The 24,408-nt window shown below is 32.5% G+C and overlaps 2 protein-coding genes across 3 annotated transcripts; one reads left to right on the top strand and one right to left on the bottom strand.

Annotated features, from left to right (window-relative positions):
* Nucleotides 1-5,577: 5,577 nt before the first annotated feature.
* On the bottom strand, nucleotides 5,578-8,089 carry LOC132285666 (uncharacterized protein At2g39795, mitochondrial). The gene is made up of 3 exons (XM_059787859.1): nucleotides 7,739-8,089; nucleotides 6,578-6,906; nucleotides 5,578-5,989 (listed from the first exon to the last, which is right to left on the bottom strand). Exons 1-3 carry the CDS (start codon nucleotides 7,976-7,978, stop codon nucleotides 5,830-5,832), a joined length of 729 nt encoding a protein of 242 aa, XP_059643842.1. The 5' UTR covers nucleotides 7,979-8,089; the 3' UTR covers nucleotides 5,578-5,829.
* Nucleotides 8,090-14,991: 6,902 nt separating this feature from the next.
* LOC132284568 (deSI-like protein At4g17486) lies at nucleotides 14,992-19,488 on the top strand. 2 transcript variants are annotated; one of them, XM_059786679.1, is made up of 3 exons: nucleotides 14,992-15,331; nucleotides 16,527-16,754; nucleotides 19,044-19,488. In XM_059786679.1, the coding sequence occupies exons 1-3, from the start codon at nucleotides 15,199-15,201 to the stop codon at nucleotides 19,259-19,261; spliced, it is 579 nt and encodes a 192-aa protein (XP_059642662.1). In that variant the 5' UTR covers nucleotides 14,992-15,198; the 3' UTR covers nucleotides 19,262-19,488. The 2 variants fall into 2 exon arrangements, with proteins under 2 accessions (XP_059642662.1, XP_059642661.1); XM_059786678.1 differs by having other exon boundaries at nucleotides 14,996-15,331; nucleotides 16,467-16,754.
* Nucleotides 19,489-24,408: the final 4,920 nt, after the last annotated feature.

The following is a 24,408-nucleotide window of genomic DNA, read 5'->3' on the forward strand; positions in this document are numbered from 1 at the left end:
TTCTGATTTAAACTAGAGTAATAACATGTAAGTCAACTATTCAAACTCACTAATCTTGATACAATTTTGTAAGTTTCAGGCGATCTTTTTTTTCCTCCAATTCTATGCCGTGAATTAAAATCTTTTGGCATCCAAAGACAAATAAAATATCATTTAAAAAATTCAAAGCTCTTCTAAATGGGATTCATGTGGTCGTTTGGATAAAAATAATTTATTTCATTATCATATGACAAAAAAAATCATAATACCAGTAATTCAACCATATCAAGTAACAAATCAATTAACCAAAAAATATATTTATATATCTCACAATTAACACATTCAAGACTGTGACACCTCAAATAACTCACTCAAGCTGTCGGCTGCTCCCTCATGTTAAAGAAATTTAACATTAATTGTTAATGGTAAAGCTGTCAACATTATTATATTATATTAAAACCAACATAATGAGCTGGTTAACACTTCAATTATCTTTTTGATCAAAGAAAAGATTGTTACTTTGTCACTGAGAGCGATTTTAATAATAATAAAGTTAGTTATTTATTAATTTTGTATTAAATAATGAAGAGTACACTTGTCTTCTATCATAATTGGTGTACGGTGTGCCAATTAATTATGTGATCACTAAATCTAGAGAGATTTGGTTGTAATGCTAAAATCTAATGTGACTCGATCTTTCTTATTAAATCGCTTTCTAAAGGTACTTTGAACCTGAAATTATGGGTTTATTATATATGTAGTATATAATAATATTTATTCTTCCCCCAAAACTTGGTGATGTTATGTGTGTGTATAAATTAACAAATGTGATTTGGACTTAGAAAATTAGTAACCTAAAGTCTAATATTGGACAAAACAGAAGTTAAAAGAACTGACATGACCAAATTAGGCAATTAGTTGAAACACGCATGGGTAAGTAACAAAACTTGCATATGATTTTTATGGACTTAGAAAAGGTGTATGATAGGATTTCAAGAAATATAATTTGGTGGGCCCTATAAAGGAAACAAATTATAAAATATATTTAAGATACGTATATGAATACTACAACTAGAGTCTGTTTGATGTGTGGTGACACTGAGTGAGTTTGCTATAGAATTGCACAAAGAGTCGGTGCTAAGTTCATTTCTATTTGCAATAATATTAGATGAAATAATAAAAGAATCCCAAAAACACGATTCTATGGTACTTGATGTTTACCGATGATATCGTGTTCTTGGATACGTTTAAAGAGAATTTAGGAATAAGATTAGAGACATGGAGAAATGCTTTAAAAAACGAAATGATTGAGGGTTAGTTGATCTAAAACCTAGTCTATGGAGTATAAATTTAACACGGATATTGACAATAAAATGATAGCACTTCAAAATTAAGAAGTTACTCAAAAAAAATAAATTTAGGTATCTCAAATTGATAATGCAAAAGAATGGAGAGATAAATAGCGATATAACTAATAGAATTGGTGCGGGTTAAACAAAATGGAAGCAGGATAGTGGGATACTATGTGATAAAAGAATAACACATAAAAGGAAAATTTTATAAGACCAACATTAGACCAACTATGTTGTAACTTGTACGAGGACAAGTGTTAAGCACTTGAATATCGCAATCATATAGCAGAAATGATAATGTACTTGAATAGCGCAATCATATAGCAGAAATGATAATGTTAAAAGGTGTCCATATAGAATGACTAGAAGAGACGAGGTAACTAATGAGGCTCTCAGAAAAATTAGGTGTCATTGGTGAGAAACTTAGATAATGGACTTATTACATGGTTTGTACACATTATACCGGAGATCTACTGGTTCGTAATGAAACGAGAAAAACTAGTTGTAATAGAAGTAAAGAGACATAGAGAGCGTCCAAAAATAACATGGGATGATATTAAATGATTTTAAAAAGTTAAACACAGTTAAAAAATAATAATAATAAATAAATAAAAAATAACATTCATATTAGATTAGGATAAAAACAATGATAACTGTGTGAGGGGGGAAGACTCAAAGGGGCTCAACTATAGAGAAACTTTGCACAAATAAGATGACATCAAAAGTATATATATAAATAAATAAATAAAAATTTTGAAGGATGATAATAAATTAACTGTTACACAAGTAACCAGTGGTCGATCAACATAAAACTAAAATTCCCTTCATTTATTATTAGGTTTTACAAATGTTTTTCAATCATTTACATGTTTGGGAGGAAATAAATTGAGGAAAATGTAAAGCAGAGACAAATGAGGAGCGGGACTCATTTTCCTTGTTTGGGAGTTCAGTGGAGAGAATTGGGAGGAAGAGGACTCCATCCAGGCCCACTTATTTTCTCCAGAAAGAAAGAAAGAAATGGAAGGAGCTGAAAATTCATAATGGAACAATCTCACAATGAAAAACTTTCCCCTCATTATGTATGAGAAAAGAGCTGCTTTTTCTGTACTGTTGTTGCACCTATACGATGTATATTGTTGTGAAGTTCTATAATAGAATTCCTGCACCTCTAAGGCCATTTGCCCATCAAAGGTATGCAATGCAGAATCACTGATATGAACTCAAGGTTACTCCTACAAATATATATGCAATCAGAGCTCTCTCTCTCTCTCTCTCTCTCTCTCTCTCTCTCTCCCTCTCTCTCTCTCTCTCTATATATATATATATATATATAGAGAGAGAGAGAGAGAGAGCTCTGATTGCAAAAGACTTGGGCTGGAAAATCATCATGTAGAGTAATCTTTTTCACTTTTTATGGGAATATGATATTTCAAGGGAAAGAGTATAATGGTAAAGTAATGTTACACATATTCCTCTACTTTTTCCTCATAAACTCTGAAAAAGAGCGCCATCCTTTTCCTCCTAAAGTCCCAAACAAGAGGAAGGGAAGCCCCTATAATTTCCTTTCTTTTCTTTTTTGTCTGCTAATCTTTTCCATTCCTTCACGTTCTCTCCTAAATCCCAAACCTGTTACTGTTAGACTCGTGAACAAGGCTGGCAAATAGCAATGGACCTATTGATGAAGCAAGTGGTTAACATTGAGGAGGATACATCCTCTAATCACCTATGAGGTTATCATCTTACAGACAAAATGAATTAACCCATTAAGAGAGCATGCCAAAAAATATAAATATATTTGCAGCATGAAACACCATAAAAAATCTTCAATGTTGTTGCCCCCATGGAAAATCTACATAAATGGTCGCGCAAAGACCCAAAAACATAGGATTGAACCCTAGTGGCCAATGCTAGGATGCATGTTTGGAAGACACAGAAAATCCCATAGCACACTGAAACAACCAGCGTTATGTTCTGCAAATCAGATATTCAAAATCAAATTTATGGAACGATGACTCAAAAGATTGAGTCAATGACGCTACAGATACCTTCAAACAGCTTATCACAACCGACAGCAATTGAATATTGATTAAACCATACTGTCATTGACTCGGCACCTTCATTACTCTATCTCAAACTCTCCTCTTCGTCTTCTTTTTGCAGGGTGAAACCTAAATTCCTCCAGGTTTATGATTTAGGGGAATTTATGGATTTCAAACAGCTTACCACAACTAACAACAATTAAATATTGATCAAACCACACTGTCATTGACTAGGCACCGTCATTACTCTATCTCAATCTCTCTTCTTCGTCTTCTTTTTGCAGGGTCATGAAACCTAAACTGCTCCGGTTTTATGATTTAGGGGATTTTATGGATTTAGGGATTACATTTATACATTACCAAGTGCTTTTAGCACTTTTATGTTATCTGTTTCATCTATCAAAGGTTTAAAAGTTGCATTCTGTATATCCTACCCTAAGAAGCTCGGATAAGGACATGGAACAAAAACACGATACGACACTAATACGCTAACACGTCATATTCTAAAAATGTAGGAGCCGGACACTGCATGGGCACGGCTAATATAAATATAAATTTTCATTTATATATCTATTGAGTGAGACAATTATAGAACTTTAATTAATTTATAAATTCCATATTAAAGTTACATTAGTTAGAAGATAACAGATAACGCTATTCGAATATCAAAAAGAATATATTATATTATATATAATATTACTATCCTAACTTGTCATCATAGTTACGTTTTGTTCTTCGGAGATTGAACACTTTGCTGTATGTTCATACAGTTGTTTTCAGGATTGTTATTTGTTTTTATTTTATGTAAGACAAAGAGTGTTGGATGTGTCGGTCGAGTGTCCAAAATTTGTCGACCAAGTGTTCAAGATGTGTCAACCTAGTGTTCGAGATGTGTAAGCCAAGTGTCTAAAATAATAAAATTTATTTCTAAATAATGGACAAGGCCATGAAGTGTAAGACACGTGTCTAGGAGAGTCCATGGAGTGTCGGTGTCCGACACGGACACGACACCTTATAGAAGTGTTTGTGCTTCTTAGATACAACCATTATCTTGATTGTCCTAAAAAGTCTGCTTTAGTTTCATCAACTAAATAATCTACATCATCATCGCACAATGCATACTATATACCTCAAACTAAATGCTAATTTGAAGGTAACCTTCATGGCCAGTGCAAAAATAGCTATGTTTAATGCCAACCTTATGTAAACCTATTGAGATTAAAAAAGTTCACTTGCACCTACTTCAATTAAAATAGTTAAAAATGTCGTGACTTCTGTTGAAATGTTCAGGAGAATGTAGTTTTTAAACTAACTAAAAATTTGAACATATTAGCAATGGACACTTCTAAATATGCTACCTAAAACTAACTTAATATTTACTTATCAATATATATATATATATATATATATATATATATATATATATATATTACTGAATTAAGTATGGAAACTTCTGAGGAGGAGTAAAAGACGTGTCGGAAGCACTTCTTAGACACATATAGATGCCCATAATTTAAAGTAGAACAGTTAATTAATGATGTGGTTGACACTTCTTGAAATCTTGATAAGATGGAATGGATTTCATTTAACATTGGAACACAAAAAAGGAGGAGGAGAACAACAAGAAGAAGAAAAAAATGGCCATATTTAAAATCATAAAGGAATGAGCATGGCAGAAGAGTTGTCATTTATCATGGGTGTACAGATACATATACATATCTATACATTCAAACACACACATACACGTATTTGACGTTTTATTGCTATGTCTTTAACTATGTGATCTGATGTTTATAAAGTATTATGACTCTTAAAAAGATGGTCATTACCCAGTGTGACACTGGGAGGGGTGGACTAGATACCGACCTAAACTTTGGCATTATTTATGTAAACCCAACAACTTACTGTTTGTCTTTTGAGAAGATTTGAATCCTCAATAGTCCAATGATGCATTTTAATTTTAAAAACTAAAAACATAATTGATGACAAACTCATGAATCAAAATTTTGGAGTATTTTCTAATGGATCTTTCAAAGACTCCTGAAGCTTCCGAAAATGATACTACAATCGCAGTAAGTTACATGAACAGTTGTAAGCAATTGACGTCATCTATACACAGTTATTTGGAGAAAACTCATTTACACCATGAAGTAAGGAGTTGATGGCTCCAACATCCAGAGCACTAGGTTTTTGGCACAACTACAAGGTTTCAGTAACAGGAGTCATAGTGGACCTTAAAATTTCACAACAAAAATCAGTTTAAAGCATTTACACTCTTAGAGCAGTCCATCTGGATTACATTTATGTTCTTGAGTATTCACTTGCAGTTTACATGTCATGATTGCACAAAAGCAAAACGATATGCATTTTAATGGAGAATTTTCTTTAATCGATGCAAAAGTTCAAATATAAAACCAATCTAGTATCAGAGCATTGAGGGGGAAAGAGCTAAGATCCCCCTATTTTTCCAAATATGACTCAACCTTATTTAACCAACTAATAAACTCTATCCTATCCTTGTTCATCATAAAATCATGCAAGAAAACACAAAGGTCATCATTTACCCCCCTTTCCTTCAAGTACTCAACCAGTGCAATCCGAAGCTTATAATCCATATCCCTGAAAGCAATCAAATACGTAAACCAAAGAGAGTCACCACTAAACCCAAAATTGCAAGTGAAACAATACAAAACATAAGCATTCTGTTAGATCACGAGGAAACCATAAGAAAAGAAAGAAAGCATGAAATCTCACCACACTCTCCAACCCAAACTCTATTACTGGACCTGAAATTTTTAATCATCTTCCCAATGTCGATATTTTTTTGATTCAGAAACTAGTCTTCTAGTTGAACTAAGAGTGGAATGGGGTTTTCGAATAAAAAATGAAGTAAAGTTGGGAACTAAGGGGACCATCCTAAGGAAAGAAACCCATATAATTAGGCTGTTTTAATATAATTTTGTTAGAGAAGCTGAACATTCTGATATATATTAATAAAATTTAATAAATGTCAGCTGACTAATTAAAAAGGTTGAGCAATTCAGGTAACCCAAATGCCACACACAGGTTTGTAATTCAAACAAAGACAGATTTAAGAGAGAGAGAGAGAGAGAGAGAGAGTACATGTGAATTCAAATCACAAATTTAAATAGGTGCTCATCTTGATAATGCATAGACTATCAAGAAAGAAGGAAAAAAATTTCATACCTAAAATTAGGTCCCATGTAAGGCTTAGGTAGTGACCCATCACTTCGGAATACATAAACTTTCTGAATTTCCAAGCAATCCGCCCATGCTGAGCAACAAAACTCCAGCTTATCACACCCTTCCCCCTTGGATATATCAACTAACAAGCTAATGTGAAGACACACATCCTCTTCAGCATCATCGTCACCTGATTTTGGAACTAACTTCGATCCGTCAAACATTGTAGCCTCAATTTTTATATTTTCACCCTCTCCAAATTTGCTCGTTAATGTAATCCACTGCTCACCGGGTCGATCTTTCACCATAAACGCATTGAACTTCACATCAGGCTAAAGAATTTCACCAAAGAAATAAAATAAAAAATAAAAATAAAAAAAGAACTGAAGATTAGAACCGAAATCCAGCAACTTGTGGAAGGAGATTTCAAGAAATTGTGAGCAATAGGTTATGCTCTGTTTGGCTGGTGAGAAATTGATGAACAAATAACAATAACCCATTCGTTTTCTATTTTGGTGTTGAGAAAATGTTAAAAAAGAGAAGAAAAAAAAAAATCAAAATGTAAACAAGTGAAGCTCTGGTCGGCTGCTAGGAAAACATGGCAAAGAGAAGAAACTCTATTAGGCAAACTAAAACTTCCCACTTGACTGAGCCTAATATATTCTACTAAGCTTTATGTTTCATTTTCCAGGAAACAAAACAAGAAAAAAAAAGGTATTCAAATCTTTTTATTTCAAGTCTTCAGTTTTTTGTTTTCTCAGCATCCAAACGGAGTGTCAGATTTTTCATTTTGCAGGGATTACCAAAATATATATATATATATATATATATATATATATTATTAATAATTCCACACAGCTAAACTTTATACACCCATATATTTGATTTCCGATTGGATTAGCTTAGTTCATTAATATGTGTTGTATGTCATAAATATATGAGTTCTAACAGAACAAATTAAAGCATAAGACTGCAAAAGATATAAGTTTTCCTTTTCTTTTCCAACATTTTCCCACAGCAGACAAACAAAATTCTACCATATCTTTAATAAGAAAAAAACTGAAGGCTATAACATATTTTTCATGTATATATATGTGTATATAATGTGTATATTTATGATTAAATCTGATAAAAATAAAAATAAAAATAAAAGAAGGAAAATACCTGGTGCGGAGGGGCGTAATCGGACTGGTACTGAATCTCGTTGCGGAGAATTCTGAGAATTTTTGACTCAAAGGGTGACTTTTGGAGAGTCTGGGACGTGTGAGTCCGAGTTTGGGCGAGAAGACAGGAAATGGTTTTGTTTGTTTGGCGAGAAAATTGCTGCTGGAATTGAGGAATTAGGGTTTTGCAAGAAGAGAAAAGTGACCCACTGTGAGGTTGGAGAAAGCGAGAAATCGCCATCTTCTCCGTCCTTCCAAAGAAGTAGGGTTCAACGAGGGTTTTGAACGTCCCTCGTTATTCGCCCCAGCTTATGAGATTAACGCTCTTTTTTTTTTAGAAAACATTCGACAATACGTAGGTTCTTACGAGTGACATGTATACGACATAGAGATGTTGATTAATAATAAATTGATGGATTTTTTTTTAATTATTAAATTAGAGATGGTAATTAATTCACTCTCATTAATTTGGTAGTGTATATATATCTTCATTATCTTTGATTTAAGTAATTAAAGACGACTTGTTTAAATATTATTGATCCAGAAAATAGTATACATCCTCACGTGACTTAAGTATTGTCCTTTCAGGAAACTAAAGATAAGCTAAAATTTTTAATATGTTGTTGCTTATTTTTGGGTTAGAGAGTTAGGATATATTTGGTTTATAACTTCAAAAATAATTTTATGTAATTCGAAAATTAAAATTAGAAAATTTTACTAAAAACTTTATTTAGTTCAGTTTTCTAAAATTTTTATAAAATGTTTTTAGAGAATAATAAAATATTGTTCTCTGAAAACATTTTTATATTTTTTAAATTTTTTAAAATTATTTTTAAAATTACAAACTAAACGGGCCTTTACATTTTGTTATCTTTCTGTTATGTTTCATTCTCTGTTTTTTTTTTTTTTTCTTTTTTTCATTTGATGAAAACATGATTCTTAGTTAATAGACAATTGTAGAAGCATTATATAGGTAATATTCTTCAATTCTTTGATGTGGACAGTGGTCCCTTAAAAAAAAATTAATTTAAAAAATAAACCATTTTTAATATATTCTTAAATTTAATTTAATTGAATTATATTATTATTATTATTATTATTATTATTATTATTTCAATTACATCTCTTTTCTTGAATTAGAATCATACCGGTGCAAAAATTACATTGATGTAAAATGACGTTGCATTCTTTATTTAGTTGTTTTGTAGATGATATTCATAGACTTAGAAGAGAAAACCAGTTCCTCTTTTCTCACACATTTTTTTATTACATTAGATTTAAGAAGCACATACTCCCTTATAGAAATGTCGTGACAATGTGAAATATGTTTGAGGCACAACTTAATATGTATTTACATGATTAGAAGTGTTCTGAAATATAAATATATATACTTTTAAGATGAGCATATTTCAATTCAATTTCAAAAGTCATGCGTTAATAATAAAAAGTAATATAAAACGTTACAAAATAAAAATAACACGCATCCAATTTTAAGCCTTCACAAATGTCTATGTTTTATTCAGTAAGAAAGAAGGAAGATGTGTAGAAAGAAATAGAAATCCATAGAAAGAAAAGAAATGATAACAGAAGGGATGTGTTATTCTTCATTCTTTACAAATTTTTATTCGTCCAAAAACGGGCGGAAAAGACTAGAGAAGAAAAGTGAATTATTATAGAAGTTTTAAATTAAATATTATCCTAAATTACACAAATTTTAAATTACAATACTAACAATATTATAAATATTACTAGACATAATGTTAAAAATAATTTAAAACTATATATTTTCCTTCTTTCATAATGAACATAATAAATTGTAACTGTATTATCTTATCCTCCATCCAACCGATCGAAAATAAATAAATAAATAAATAAATCTCTTTATGAGGGATATCTCATCTATTTGGACCCAATTTTTTTTTTTTGTTTCCTACCCAATTGAGCATAAATTGCACATGGTACCCTCAACGTTGGTGTTGCCTTTGGGCTCGTGAGGGAAAAGAATTGTCACTGGGCCTGGGCAACTAAGGCTACTTATTCTTAGCCCAGAAATGTATGGGTATTATATTCCCTCTTCTCTTGTGTTGGCCCAAATGTCAATTTTGCAATGCCCAAAAGGCCCAAATTCACTATTCTGAGTCAAAAACTTTCATCTTTCCCATTTCTATTTTCTGGTCTTTATGCTTTTTCGGGTGGGAAAGGCTAAAAAAATTGGATAAAAGAATGGAGACATGAATGAGACATTTTTAGAAAAAAGAATGTGTCACTCTTATTTTTATTTGGTTAAATGGAATCGATAGTAGAAATGATGCACAGGGTGATAACTTTTTTAAAAAAAAAAAAATTTGGTTGAAAGGATAGGAAAAATAGTTTTTTTTTTTTTTTTTTTTTTTTTTTTTTTAATATACCCTCACTTTATAAAATTATAAAAAAATATTTTAAAAATTGATATTTTGTTCATAAAATTGAACTTGTGGTTCGAATTTTGTTTTGATTCGAGTAGTTTATTTTTATAACCCAACCTTCCTTCGGAAAGGAAGAGGTGATACCGCTGGGCCAATTGATCCTTTGACATTTTTGTAACTTAGTAGCTCTTAAGAATTGTAAGTTGATTTGTATTTCCATATTAAGTGGTACTTAAAATTATCTTCCATCAGAAATCCACTGCAAAATCCTCTTATTCTCTGCTAAGAGACTCGAATCCAACTGGCTCGTCTGAAATCCTTGTGATCTCTCTTATATAGGCCATTCAAATGCAGTTTATGTTCAATTTAATTAGGGATTATCTGACCAATTTATCATACATTTTAATTCGACATTGTTGTTTTAATTAATTCATTGAAAAAGAAGGTAAATTTACATATTAGAATAAAGCCGATCTCAAAGATTGCAGGAGCAGTAGTTTTTGAAAAATAAACTGTGTAATATTCCAATCACTAGTAAGAGTTTCAAAAAAGAAAGGCAATTATTCTATACAAATACTTTTTCCTCTTGCTTTTTGACAATGATTATGTAATAATAAGATTCATGAAGCCGACCCAAATACCCGAAAGATCGAATTGTATCCTAAGAACAGGGGATACAAAAAAGTGAGAAGAGAGGTGCACAGACCAATCAACCGTATCGGTCGTATTCTTGAATTTGGAATGAAAAGAGGAGTCATGCGTCCTAGCACAGGACACATAATTGAGTAATAGGCTCTGTTGAGTTGAGTCCTACCATTAAATCTCTACTAACAAAAGCAACGGAAAGTGATTAAAATGGACCCAATATAAGCAGTTTTAAAATGAATACAATTGCCACCTTTTCCTTTAGTCCTTGTTGTTTGATAGAGTATGGTGCTTATATTGATTTTTTTTGGGATCCATGTTTGGTGGATTTTTGTGTGTTATGGTGGGAATTATTCTCATATAACCCCTACCAATGGTTGTATCTGGAATTTTTACGGCTTCCACTATATTTAAGTCGTGGTTGCATAATTGCAATATCACATAGAATCGTATATATTTCTTATCAGATTCAATCTATATATATATATATATATATATATATATATATATTGGAGCTTTCTTTTACAAGGAGTTCCGAACAAATTGAAGAATCGATAAATAAATCTAGTAAAAGAATCAAATTGGGCTTCATACACTGCACATTTTACAGCATTGTGGTCATGAGGATTAATGGATCATTTCTCTTATATTGTTTAGCAGCATGAAATCCACATTTTGAAATTGGAATTAGAGTTTAACTTAGGCTCCATTTGTTTCGCTGTAAAATATTCTTTTTGAAAAATATTTTTTTTTTTCAGATAAAATATTCTTTTATTTTTACTTTGTCGATATTTGACAAAGGTCTACATAGAGATTGAAGTCGAGTCCATCGGGCGAGCATGTAAAATAACTTCCCGAAAATAAATTATTTTTGTTAAATTTTAATATTTTTTTTCTTCGTAAATATTTTACGACAACCTAACATCAAAAAATGAAAAAATAATAAATAAAATATTTTCTGAAAAATATTTTACTTTCAAACAAACGGAGCCTACTTCATCTGCATTTCCAATTCTAGAAAGTGGATTTCTTATTTCCATAACACAACTTAGAATTTATTTTTAAGGGTGCATTTGGGTTAAAGGAGTTGGAAGGAAAAGGAAAGAAAACAATAAAAAGAGAGGGGTTTGTTAACCCATGACAGTGCTTTTACCATTGTTGCACAAATGAAGTAGTGGGAAAGGATAATCCAATTAGGGTTTATCCATCTTTTTCCATCAAAAATAAAAATCAAACAGTATGCAAATGAGAATGATTGGTAATGTTGTATACTTTCGACAAGTTAATGGGTTTTCAAAACAATCGATGTTTTTGACTCTGGGAGTAGATTCTCTCCAATAGTTTTTCGCTACGTGGATCACTAACTTTTATCCAACAAATACAAAAACATCACATCGCTAACTTGTTATGAAAGCATAACATAGAGCAAGGTGCTGCAATTAGGGCTTTGCATACTCCAGACCCCACAATCGTGCACTGGACTGGCCCGCCTTTATCCGCATTTTCTAATTTTATACTTTCAAATTTTATTACATTTTATTATTTTCTTTATGACCTACAAAAGCTTTTTAAATACCAAAAAAAAATAAAATTATCATTGATCAAACTCATCTCATTTCTTGCTTAGTTTTTCTTGACGAGAATTCACACGCTTATTTGTTGAGAGTATATTTGGTGTACCATGTACCAGGGTCATCAAAGTTATTCGTTCTTGTGTTGCGAATGGACAACTCTGATGTATCGTGCACTTGGTGCATCGAATATCTTCTCTTATTTATTTGTATAGGAACTTGAATCATCACCTTTTTACTTTCGAAAATGAAAAAGCTATCATTTGACTAGCATTCCAAATAAATGAATCCTTAATTAAGGCAACAAATTTTGTGCATTTACTTAATGAACTAACATAATCTAAATATTTTTAAAAAAAAAAAAAAATTATATATATTTGTATTTATTATGTGATTGCTTTATTATTTGCAATTAGACTCCCCAACACTCAACTTTTTATTATTTTTTTTTTTCTTTTTTGAGACAGCACATGATAGTTGACCCTAATCAATTGTAAGAATTACATATTTGACTCTTTTGCTTAAGATGCTATCTTATGATTTAAACATTGTTTTTAACTTTTAACATTTTTTTAAACTGCATGAATAGTATGTTCTGTCAAATATGCTTCTTGGTTTAATCATATATGAGCATTGGCTCCATATGATTATCAATCAATTGAGTTTGGTATCTCTTACAATGTTACAATAGACAATCATATAGTTAAGTCTCACTATAAATAACGTCGTCTCTTTTAATTAACAAATTAGTTTGTGAAGACAAATTTTTATTAGATGAATGGATCAATTTTACTTTATGATACAATTTCACTAGTCAGACATACTAATTGCGTTATCTGTCGGACACACCTAATATTTTCATTGGACTCAATTACTTTATTATTACTTGTCATCATTATTAATGTCCTTTTTTTTTCTTTTTTTTTTCAATTATATTAATAACATATCATATTGGATCCAACTGTAACACCACCACATGCTACACCAGCATAATGATTCATAGGTTATCCTTTATGCTCCCAGACGCAAACACAAAACAAAGATACAGCTATGAGCTAACCCTTTAATTCTAATAATAGTAATGATTTTTTTTTTTTTTTTCTCTCTCCCTCTCTCTCTCTATAAAAAAAATAACTTGGTTCTGTTATGAATAAATTAATAATTTATTACTTCGTAACTAAACCATTTTAAGAATAAAATGTTATTAATAAAAAGATAACATGAACATAGGATATATACTTAAGATGAAGAAAAATTAATAGTATTCTCAAATATGCGGTACTTTACTTTTAATCAATAAAGTTATTTTTTTAATAGTTTAATATTTTCGAAGACAAGAATATATGATCAGAACCGAATACTTTATTAACATTTATTCGGAATCTAAACGCTTTACCAACTACGCCATTATATAATTCCGTTATTGTTTTGTGACTTGTTCAATTTCTTAGGCAGATTGGCAAATTGGCGTGGTGGAGCATGTGAAAGAGAGATGGTTTAATGGCAGGACGGACCTGTTTAGCTTTTGTTGGTTTGGGGTTTAATGGAGAGAGAGTGTGTTTGTGGAGGTAGTACAAAGGGTGAGAGGGATGAGGTTGGTAGGGCCATTTTGGTCATTTTGATTGTGAGATATTTTTTGTTACAAAATTTATTTTAAAACAAGGGTAAACGCGGTACTTCACCCATTTTAACACCATTCTGATATAGGGATGTTTTTATAGGTTTTTTGCAAATATAGCATCTACGGTTCTACCTATAATTAAGTAAACTTTAATACTGTCACTGTAATTTATCCTATGACTTATCTCTGAATATTGGGCATTGGGAAGAGGTTGTTTGGGTAAAAAAAAAAAAAAAACATTACATACTTGTTTTCATTTAATTATTCATAATTCCATAGATTTCAATGGCATTCCATTAAAGTTAGACATGCATATATATATATTTTTAGGAAGATATATCTAAACCAATGATTCTATATTTATTCAAATAAATTAATTAATAAAGCAATATTGATGTTGTATTGTAAATTATGTTAGAGAGTACAAATGCAATCTCAAGCAGGTAATAAAGGAAATCAATGAGCATAGCCCATATATATATGATCTCTCTCTCGTGTAAGAGGAGAAGGTTGAGTGTTCCAACCCTATTGGGATCAATATTACTTGTTCAGGCGGCTTTAAGTAAGAATTAATTTAAGTTAATTATTGTTAAATATAAATTGAGTCGTTGAAATCAAATCAATGGATTAATTTAAGCTAATTATTGCCGAATACCCTTTTCTATTAATTTTGATTTTAAAAAAAATAAGAATAAAGTTAATATATATATATATATTTTTTCCTTCCAACCAAACTTGGCTAATTGTAGGGGTAGTAGTATGAAAAAAAAAAAAAAAATATTTGGGGTGGGGGGGGGGGCATTTGTTGTAATTTGGGAAAAGAAGAAGGGCATTATTGGTGTAATGCTTACTTTAAGCTTATAGTTTACACCGAGTTCAGGCTTCCCCTGATAACCGACGGTGCGGACACTTTCGGTCGCCGGTGTAACTTAAGTTATATACAGTAGATATTATTATATGTATGTGCGCGTGTATATATAATTATTATATTCAGATTCTTTTTCTTTTTTTTTTTTTTTGTCACCTTTCAGATTCTTCCTTCGCTTTCTCCTAAATTAATTTAAAGTTTTATTCTAAATTATTATAATATTAAACAGAGAATTCTAAAAGACTCCACTTCCGAATCCCAATTCACTCCCAAATTCCTCCTCTCTGCTTTTGAGGAATTTGGGAACTTATTAGAGAGAGAGAGAGGAGTGACCCTGTTTGGAAAGCGAGAATGTTGTGTAGAATGCTTTCCCGGAAAAGGAAGACCGGAAAGGTTCCGGTCTACCTCAACGTCTACGATATCACTCCCATCAACGGCTACGCCTACTGGCTCGGCCTCGGTGTCTATCACTCTGGTCTACAAGGTTTCAATTTCCACTCCATCTCGTCTCATTTTGTTATTCTACAATCTACACTCTTTATATATCTATATTTCAACAGATTTGGAACAGTATCATTGTTGTTTGGTTCTTGAGAAAATTGAGGAAAAGAAAAGGAAGTTGAAATTTACAAATGTTATTATTCAGCATTTGATTCTTGAGAAAATTGAAGAAAGGAAAAGGAATCCTTATTTTGTAATACACACACACATATATATAATTATATATATTCAAACAACATCTTAGCAATATATTAAGTTGAAAATTATACATGGTTTGTTGGCGAGTAACAAAAATTGAAGATACCCGGAATAAAATTAAAATGCTTACTCTCTCTCTCTCTATATATATTGAAATTTTAGTTAGAGAATTTGATTGTAGAAAAATAGATTTGCTTTGTTTCAATAAATATGTAGATTGTGTAAAAATTCAAAATTTCTGCTACATTATTGATTTTTCAATTGCTTTTCTGTTCCTTGGATCTGAATTAGATTTAAAACCCCACTCCTCTGTTTGGTTATAAAGGAAATAGGGGAAATGAAAAGAAAACTAATACTTTCTGAAGAACTAGCTCAACTAATACTTCCAACTCTATGGACTAGCTCAACTAATACTACCTAGCTCAACTAGCTCTATTTTATTTTATTTTATTTTATTTTTGGGCAACAAAAATAAAAGCCAGGAAGATAGACTTCCTACATTATGAACTAGCTTAACTAATAATACTTCCTACATTATATTTTTGTATTTTGCATTCTTTTGCAGGTGTTTAGCTAGAAAGCATATAATTGTTTGAAAAAGTACAACTGCTCTCTACTTTTGAAGGCCACTTTTGTTCATAATGATCTTGATTCAAGACGTCTGAATCAAGTCTAGTTTATGTTCTATGTAGTGTTCTCTCAAGAACTCTCAACTGAGTGATATTGAATTATTTAAGGAATTTTTTTTTTTTTGAATTCAGATTTCCTCTTCTTTTCTATATTCTCCCAGCATCCAACAGAAAATCTTGCTATAAATCTTATTATCCTGGTGAATTTTTGAACTTAATAGTACATGGTTTTGGTCTCTGTTGCTAAAATTCAGTTCTCATAAATTTGGTTGTCAATTTTTATCATTTAAGTTCACGGAGTTGAATATGCATTTGGTGCTCATGAACATCCAACAACTGGGATTTTTGAAGTGGAACCAAAGCAATGCCCTGGATTCACATTTAGAAAGTCAATCTTGATGGGAAGAACGGATATAAGTCCCAAAGAGGTCCATGTATTAATGGAGAAGCTAGCAGTGGACTACCCGGGGAACGCATACAATCTTATCACCAAGAACTGCAATCACTTCTGCAATGATGCGTGTTTCCGTTTGATCGGGAAACCTATCCCTAGATGGGTCAATCGACTCGCTCGACTTGGTGAGAACTCTGTTAAAAATACTAAATACTTTTACTTCTTTGGATTTGCATTGATGCTCAAAACACTTCCTTTGCATATTTTGGGCTGTGTTCTACTAGAGCCACTTTAGTTGCTTCCAAAGCTTATTGAATTAACAATGACATGCTATACATTACCATGGAAGCAATGTACAGTCGACATCTATGTTACATGGACCTTATAAATGCTTGAAGTACCCGCGTCGAACACCAAACACTTTAAATATGAGTATGGGATACATGTCCAACATGCCTTGCTGGATATGCATTTAGCAAGTATGTCAGATAATTCAAGTTTACTGTATAATTAGACATAAGACTTGTGTTGTGTTTCTGTAACTACATTTTGCTTCAAAACGAAGCACCTATATTGAGTGTTCTATATAATCTAAAATAGCATTTTACTCTAGGAAATAAAAGAAGATTTTTTTTTTTAAAAAATAAGGATAATTAGCTGCGTCTTCATGTTTTTGGATTTGCATATATGATAAATCTACCTCTTGGACATCACCGCACCTGACAATTGCACTCATATCGATATAAAAGTGATGTATGCCAACAGTGATTTTTGTTTCTTATTTATACATTGTATATTATTTAGAAAACTTGCTTCTTGCACATCATTTGTTCAAAAATTTAGTTTTACTTTGGGGATTGAAAATAAAGCCACTATATATTCTAGAGCCATGCACATATTTCACATGATTAGGTTGTTCTGGGACCACCAAATTATTGTGTTCTGAGTTAATTAAATTTTGCAATGTACTAGAAAATATGGAAATTCTCAAAAATAATCAACTTATAACCTATGTTACATGAAATCTTAAAAAATACATGAAATACCCGTGTCAAATACAACACTCGGATATGAATGTGGAATATGTCTGACATGTCTAATAGGATATGTATCGAGGATAATTAATAATTCAATTTATTATAAAAACCCTTTTACACAAGTGAAGTTCTGTCTTGAATTTATGTTACGTAAAAACATTATTAATCTAGAAAAGAAAAGAATACTAAATAATACGAATATTTTGGCAATATTACCTTTGCCATTTGGTTTTGGAATTTAATTTTGATGCTTAGACATTCCCCAACAATTAATACTACCCGAATTCATGTAACATATCTTGTAATCCTTGAAGTAGAATAACTATATAATGGTGAAATTAAAGATAAATTACCTTGATGTTTGCAATTCGGGAGTTTTAGAAAACACAAGTAAAAAAATAAATTTAAATGCGATTTAAAACTACATTTTGCTATATTAATATTGTGTTTTAAAGGGGCATGATTGTTGGAGTTCTACAATTGATTTGTTTGTCTTTGAGATGTGGCTACATGATAGGGGAGGTAGGCCTCCACCTACCAATAATACCCCTTCCCCTTTCCTATCCCTTGTCCCACAGATGGGACTTAAACCCTACACCTTCACTACTAATGTAGCGGAATTAGGTGCAGTGGTTGTGAATTTTTTTTTTAACTCGCACATAGGGCTTGAAAACGCATCAATTTGGAATTTTTTAGTACAAAATCCATTAAATATGGGTTTTAATAATTTTGTTGCTTTTTTTAAAGGTGATTTATATAAGTGATACATGAAATTTAAGTCATTGTTGATGGTAAAGGCTTAATAATTTAGATTTTTTTCTAAATTAATGAGGAATAATGAATTTAACATGAAATAAATAATGATTTTTTGACATAAAACACATAATGTAATAACATAGTCCAAAGTGAAAGGGATTTAAAACAAACCTGAAGCACAGAGGTAAGTGACAGCTGAAATCATCACCAGGAGTGATATGGAGGAATTTGCTGTGTTTGGGAGTTGCTCTCATTCTAGGTCTCCTAACTTGATGCAAATATTTTCCCATGAAGCATGACATCATCCTGTCGTGGTGGATACTGTGGATCATAGTAATATGAGGGCACGCCCATTGCTGTGCCTTCGGGATAAGAGTAGCTTTGCTGCGGATTATGAGGGTGGTAGTGGGAATCTTGTGTGGGATGGCCTGAGGAGGTGCTAGAGTGATTACTGTCATGACTATAGGCATAATGAAACTGCTGAGCCGACATAGGGTAGCCATGTCCATAATGAGACCAGTAACCATACCCGTAATCATATGTAGAAAGTTGTTATGACATGATACTATCATAGAATAGACAGATCGATGCTGAGACACTGGCATGTCAATATACCAATTTAAAAACTTTTTGTTTACTACTAATCTGTAATAATCTGTGTTGCTTTGATAAATTGTGAAGGTTTTCTCTGCAATTGTGTACTTCCGGCGGGTTTAAATGAGACAAAGATCAGGTGTATTAAATCAGAAGATCCAGTTAACGAGAAGAAGAAGCTGAGAAGCCATTCAAGTAGGTTGAAATCTTCCAATCGTCGTCCTTCTTTGTCATCTCATTCTTCAAATTCTGCAAACAGAAGTAGTAGACAACGACCTCCTTCACCCTCTACCATGAAGCTCTAAAGCATTTGTGTTTTAAAATTTCACTGGAAATAGAATCTAACAAAAAGAAAATAAAAGACGGGGTGAAATTGCAGATTTAAATTATTTTCCTCATCATGTTATCTGGTTCTGCTGAGCCTTTTTCAATTGAAGCAGAAACAGCTACTCGGGAAATGTTGCAGTGTTTCTGTTTTTGTAAAGTGCTTTTAATTATCTATTGAATGAACAATCTATGCTTTTTCCTCCAATATCTGCTATTCTATAATTTCTCACAAGATATGTTACAAGGTAAAAGGAGATCTAGGCACATAATTTGCACATAAAATTGGTGTACACTTTCACTTATTCTTGGTTATATTTGTAAATGTATTATAAAACATAAAATGTTTAATTTGGTTGAATGTAGACATGGCATGTTGTGGGCCTTGTTTTGATGCTTTATCAGTATGCAGAGTGATGGTTTGTCTAAATTGGATAGTAGTATGCTAGCTTGATCAATGGTCCCTCTACCCACTATCATTTTGTGTCATGATTAGACCTGTGGGATCAGGATTTCTTGTCTCCATGCACTGGCTCTACAGATAATCAACTTTTAGTAAAAATAAAATAAAATATTTAATAAACTGGTTGTAAGAGATCCCAGTTTGTGTGTGTGTGTGTGTGTGTGTGTGTTTTATTATCAAATTATTGAAAAATTAGATCTCCCAATTCAGGGATGGAAAGTTTATGGTCTATGTTCTCTCTTGTTTAAAGTTTGCCCTTTTAATGTCAAATTAGGGTTTAAGTAAGGCAGTGTATCATTTTGCATCATGTCCTTCATTTCTAGTGGTCTGCGTTCTTCACCTCACTCGTGCATGGTTGCTGTCGACATACCTCGTCTCTGTCATGAGCATCTGCTGAATTTGCAAGTTATTTATCAGAGCCAAGGTCTCGTGTTCAAGTCACCAAGGGTGGTTCCTTGGAGGGGATATTGTTGGCTGGTGTAGCCAATGAATTCAACCTAGTGAGTTCTGCAGACTAACCTCCGACAGGGGACTGAACGCCACGAACACAAGTTTAAGTACAAAGCTCAAGTCCCCTCTAACCCCTATTGGTTTTATGAGAAATGGTGGAAGTTGGGACCAACATAACAAAACATTGCTCCTTTTGTGTTTTTTTTTGTCGATCTTTTCTTCTAGAGATAATTCTACGGCTAGGTGGAGATGAATTGTAGCAGTTTGTGGGAGTGACAAGTACATGAAGTTTCAATTTGTAAGAAAAAAAGTGATAATCTGAGAAAAGAAAGGTTTGAAACGATAAAGACTTGAAAGTTCTCTGTTGACAATTTTGAGGGTGACTCTTTAGAATTGTCTAAATTCAGTCAGTTTATTTGTATTGTGGAAAGTTTAAGGTGATGTTTGTTGGACATGTTGATTTGAATGGTAAGATATTGACATATTTTGACAGTTCAGAAAGAAATTGGAATGAGATTTGAGGGGTTTGAGTTTACATGCATGGTCAAATCTATTGTGTTTCTCGGCCATTTTGTTTGATCAGTATTATGTTCAATATATGTATACTTACAAAGAAATTAACTGCAATACGGTGATAACAATAATATCACCATGTGAGTTAGGTTTTCCTAAATAAATTAAGTTTACACATTATTCGCGCTATCCATTCAACAGTTGATGGTGGAAGTTCATTTTTATTTTCCCTTGGCAAATTAGGTAGAGAGAGACTCGAATATGAGCACATTTTGTTTGATAAGCTGGGCGCTTTACAAATTAGGTTACTGGATAATACTCGATGATAAAAGTTCACGTGAAAGGTGTATGGTGATGAACATTTTTCTCTCATTCACGATGATTTGTACTAATGACCTATTGGTCCACTTTAGCACCTATTTATAGCTTATAAATAGCAACCCTATCTGACAGGCATTGAAGCAACAATTAGCTCAATGTCACGCCCCGTCAATTTGATAAGAAGAGGACTCTATATGACGGTTGCATGGTATATGTAAAAAAATTGAGTTCTAGAGTCTGACACACCTACATAGAGAATTGCAGTGGAACATTGAAGAGTTTGTAAAGATTAGTTGAGTCTAGAGATTTCTAAACGTATATAGAGTTATAGAATTTGTAAATAATATCTAGGATATTTAAGTGGAGAGTTCTAAATGTTACATCTTCACTACTTCCAGATTTTTTACCAGTTCTGAATCCTGGTTTTCCTGTATTCCTGAAGAGGAAGATGGTTGTAACATGGCTGTTTAAATATTGTTAATACTTCAAGGTCTGCATAGTATAAATATTCTAATATTATATAGTGAACAGTAAGTTACTATTCTGTCGTCTTTCTGCTTAAGAGAGATCCTATTACTCGTCTGTCAACGATTTACTGGAAACAATACCCTGTGCAGCAATCTAATGCAAAAACGGGTTAAACATTCCAACGCGACTTTTGGACGACCCATAATTGAATCTGGGATAAGCATAATTTAGACAGAATAGTATTCATATTGTTCATTACATAATGACGAGAATAATCATGCTACCAGAACCAAAAAAGTATTAACAATAATAATTTAAGCCATCATGGCTCTGATACCAATTTCTTTATTGCAAGATGTATAGATGTATATGATAATAATATGCAATAATATGGATCGTAAGATTAGAAACAAGAGTACTTACAGAAAACTTTCTTTATTTATTTTTCCAAGCTAGAGAAATATTACAAAAGAGAGAATAGAAAATTGAAAGATACATTGAAGGGAAACATTGCCTTCTATTTATACATAAAATGGACTTGAAATTAATAATTTGAAGTCCGCATAGTGCATGGGATAGTGTGCTGGAATAATGCAATCGGTCGGCCCACCACTAAGTGCTGTCTCCTTATCTGATGAAAAGTAGTCATCTGATAAAGGAAATACTGTTGAATCAAAGACTTCGGGGAAAAGTTCTTTGGCTTCTTCTGTCGGCAGGATAAGAGGAATCTTTACTTTTTGGGTGGATTCATCTTGTCCTTCAAATGTCCTGTGAGCGAATCCCAATAATCTGCTATTGAAATCTCATCTTCGGAATTAAGATCTTCATTGGGATCTTGAGCATAACCTGCAAGACAAGAAAACTGATTTCCATCTTGACTGGTCTGGCTATAGACTGATACCATGGATGCATCATCTCTTGTTGTAGGGGTAGAGGATTCAAAGGATTTAACAAATTTATTCCTCATAAAATCCATGCATTTAACCATTAAATCTGCTTCGGTAATTAATGGTTGTTGTTTTCTGATCATATCTTTAACAAGTTCAAAAGGGTTAAAGATTTCAGGTTCTGGAATAGTTAACTTTGGAATTTTATCCATATATTCCATTGTTTTCTTTCTGATCTGATGGAGGAGGGCTTGGATAGGTTCCTGAGTCATGCCTGACCACCATCTGTAATAAAAGATCCTCTGGAGGACTGGTAACTTGTCAGTGGTATAACCACATTGGAAATCCCATTTCCAAATCCAAGGGATGCCAAATTCAGTAAAGAATAATAGGGTGGATTTCCCTACAGGAATATTATCCTGCCCTCGTAATTGAGGATGAAATTGTTGCCATGGCAAATATAATTTGCTGATTGATTCAGGCAACATATCCAGATCAGGGCCAAATATAGCCCACCAGGGTATAACCCAGTTTGGGAAATCAGTCTTAACTGATTGAGGACATATCTTGAAGAACCAAGAATGCCTATGCTTCGGATTTTGATAAAAGAACGAATATGTCCAAGCTGAGATATAATCCCAATAATTGTAACTGTGACCATAGGATATTTTCCTTGGCAAATTGGGATTTAATCCCCAGTCACTAGGCCGTATAAGCCTCTTAAAGATAGCTTTACTATAAGTAAGAGGACTATCTTTGGAATTCGGAAATTGCTTCGTGTGGTTGATTTCCACAGAGGAAGTTTCAGTAAGAATGGCTTCATAGATATATCTATGGCGACCATCCGGTGCAGCATATTGTTGAGTTTGGAAATATCTGGATTTTACTTCCCAAGGATCTGGCATCCATTGTTCATCTTGAGAATCCAGTACCAATGCTGTTTGAATATACCTTTGATTAGGTATCCATGGAGTTTCTTGTTCAAGAACCTCTTTCATGGTTGGTTTCTGTTGTTGTTGCTGGGTACTGCTGCTTCCTTTGGAAGGAGTTTTGAGCAGATCAGCAACATGTTCCAGATATGGAAACTGATCATCAGTTAGGGGTATAACCACCTTGGCCTTAGCCTTGTTTTTACCACGAGCCTTTGGAGTATGACCCCGGCCCTGCCCATGGGGGGGCTGATTCATGAACCCTGCAAAAATTCACGAGTTAAAAAATCAGGTAAAGAATTAGAACTGCCTTTAATATATTCAATAGAAAAATCAAAAGCAGATAAATCAGCTTGCCAACCAGCAAATATCTGTTTGGAAACTAAATTTTTTACATCTTTTTCCAGTACTTGTTTAGCAGCACTACAATCAATGCGTAACAAGAATTTCTGATTAATTAAATCATCTTGGAATTTATAAATGCATTTAACCAAAGAAAGAATTTCCTTTTTTATGGTCGAATAATTTAATTGTGCATTTTTCCAAGTTCCTGAAGTGAAGCGAACAAGCTCCTCTGTTCCTGTAGTTGGATTTTTCTGTTTAAGAATACCACCGTATCCAAAATTGGAGGCATCTGTTTCCACAATTTTGAACCATGAAGAATTGGCTAGAGCTAAGCAAGGAATTTGTTTGGCTCTGAGTTTAATCTTCTGGACTGCCTTGGTGTGATCCAAAGTCCATGGGGAAGGAGATTTCCTTAACCTGGTGTACAAAATTGCTGTATCCTGTGCAAGATTTTTGTAGTGACTTCGAATATAATTTAAGCTACCCAAAAATCTTTGAAGTTGAGTTTTATCTTTAATTTCATCTGGAAATTTAGAAGCAAACTCAATACTGCGATCAATAGGTCGAATTTTCCCATCACAAATTTCGTGACCAAGAAATCTGACCTTAGTTAAAAACAGTTTTAGTTTAGGAGCAGAAACTACTAAACCACTTCGGTAAATGACATCTTTGAAAATTTTCAAATGTTTATAATGTTGATCAATTGATTTTGAGTATATAAGAATATCATCAATATAAACAATAGAAAATTC

This window comes from Cornus florida, unplaced genomic scaffold (assembly GCF_030987335.1).
Source record: "Cornus florida cultivar Cherokee Brave unplaced genomic scaffold, ASM3098733v1 CherokeeBrave_3.0.0_Hap2_Chr11, whole genome shotgun sequence".
Lineage (NCBI taxonomy): Eukaryota > Viridiplantae > Streptophyta > Magnoliopsida > Cornales > Cornaceae > Cornus > Cornus florida.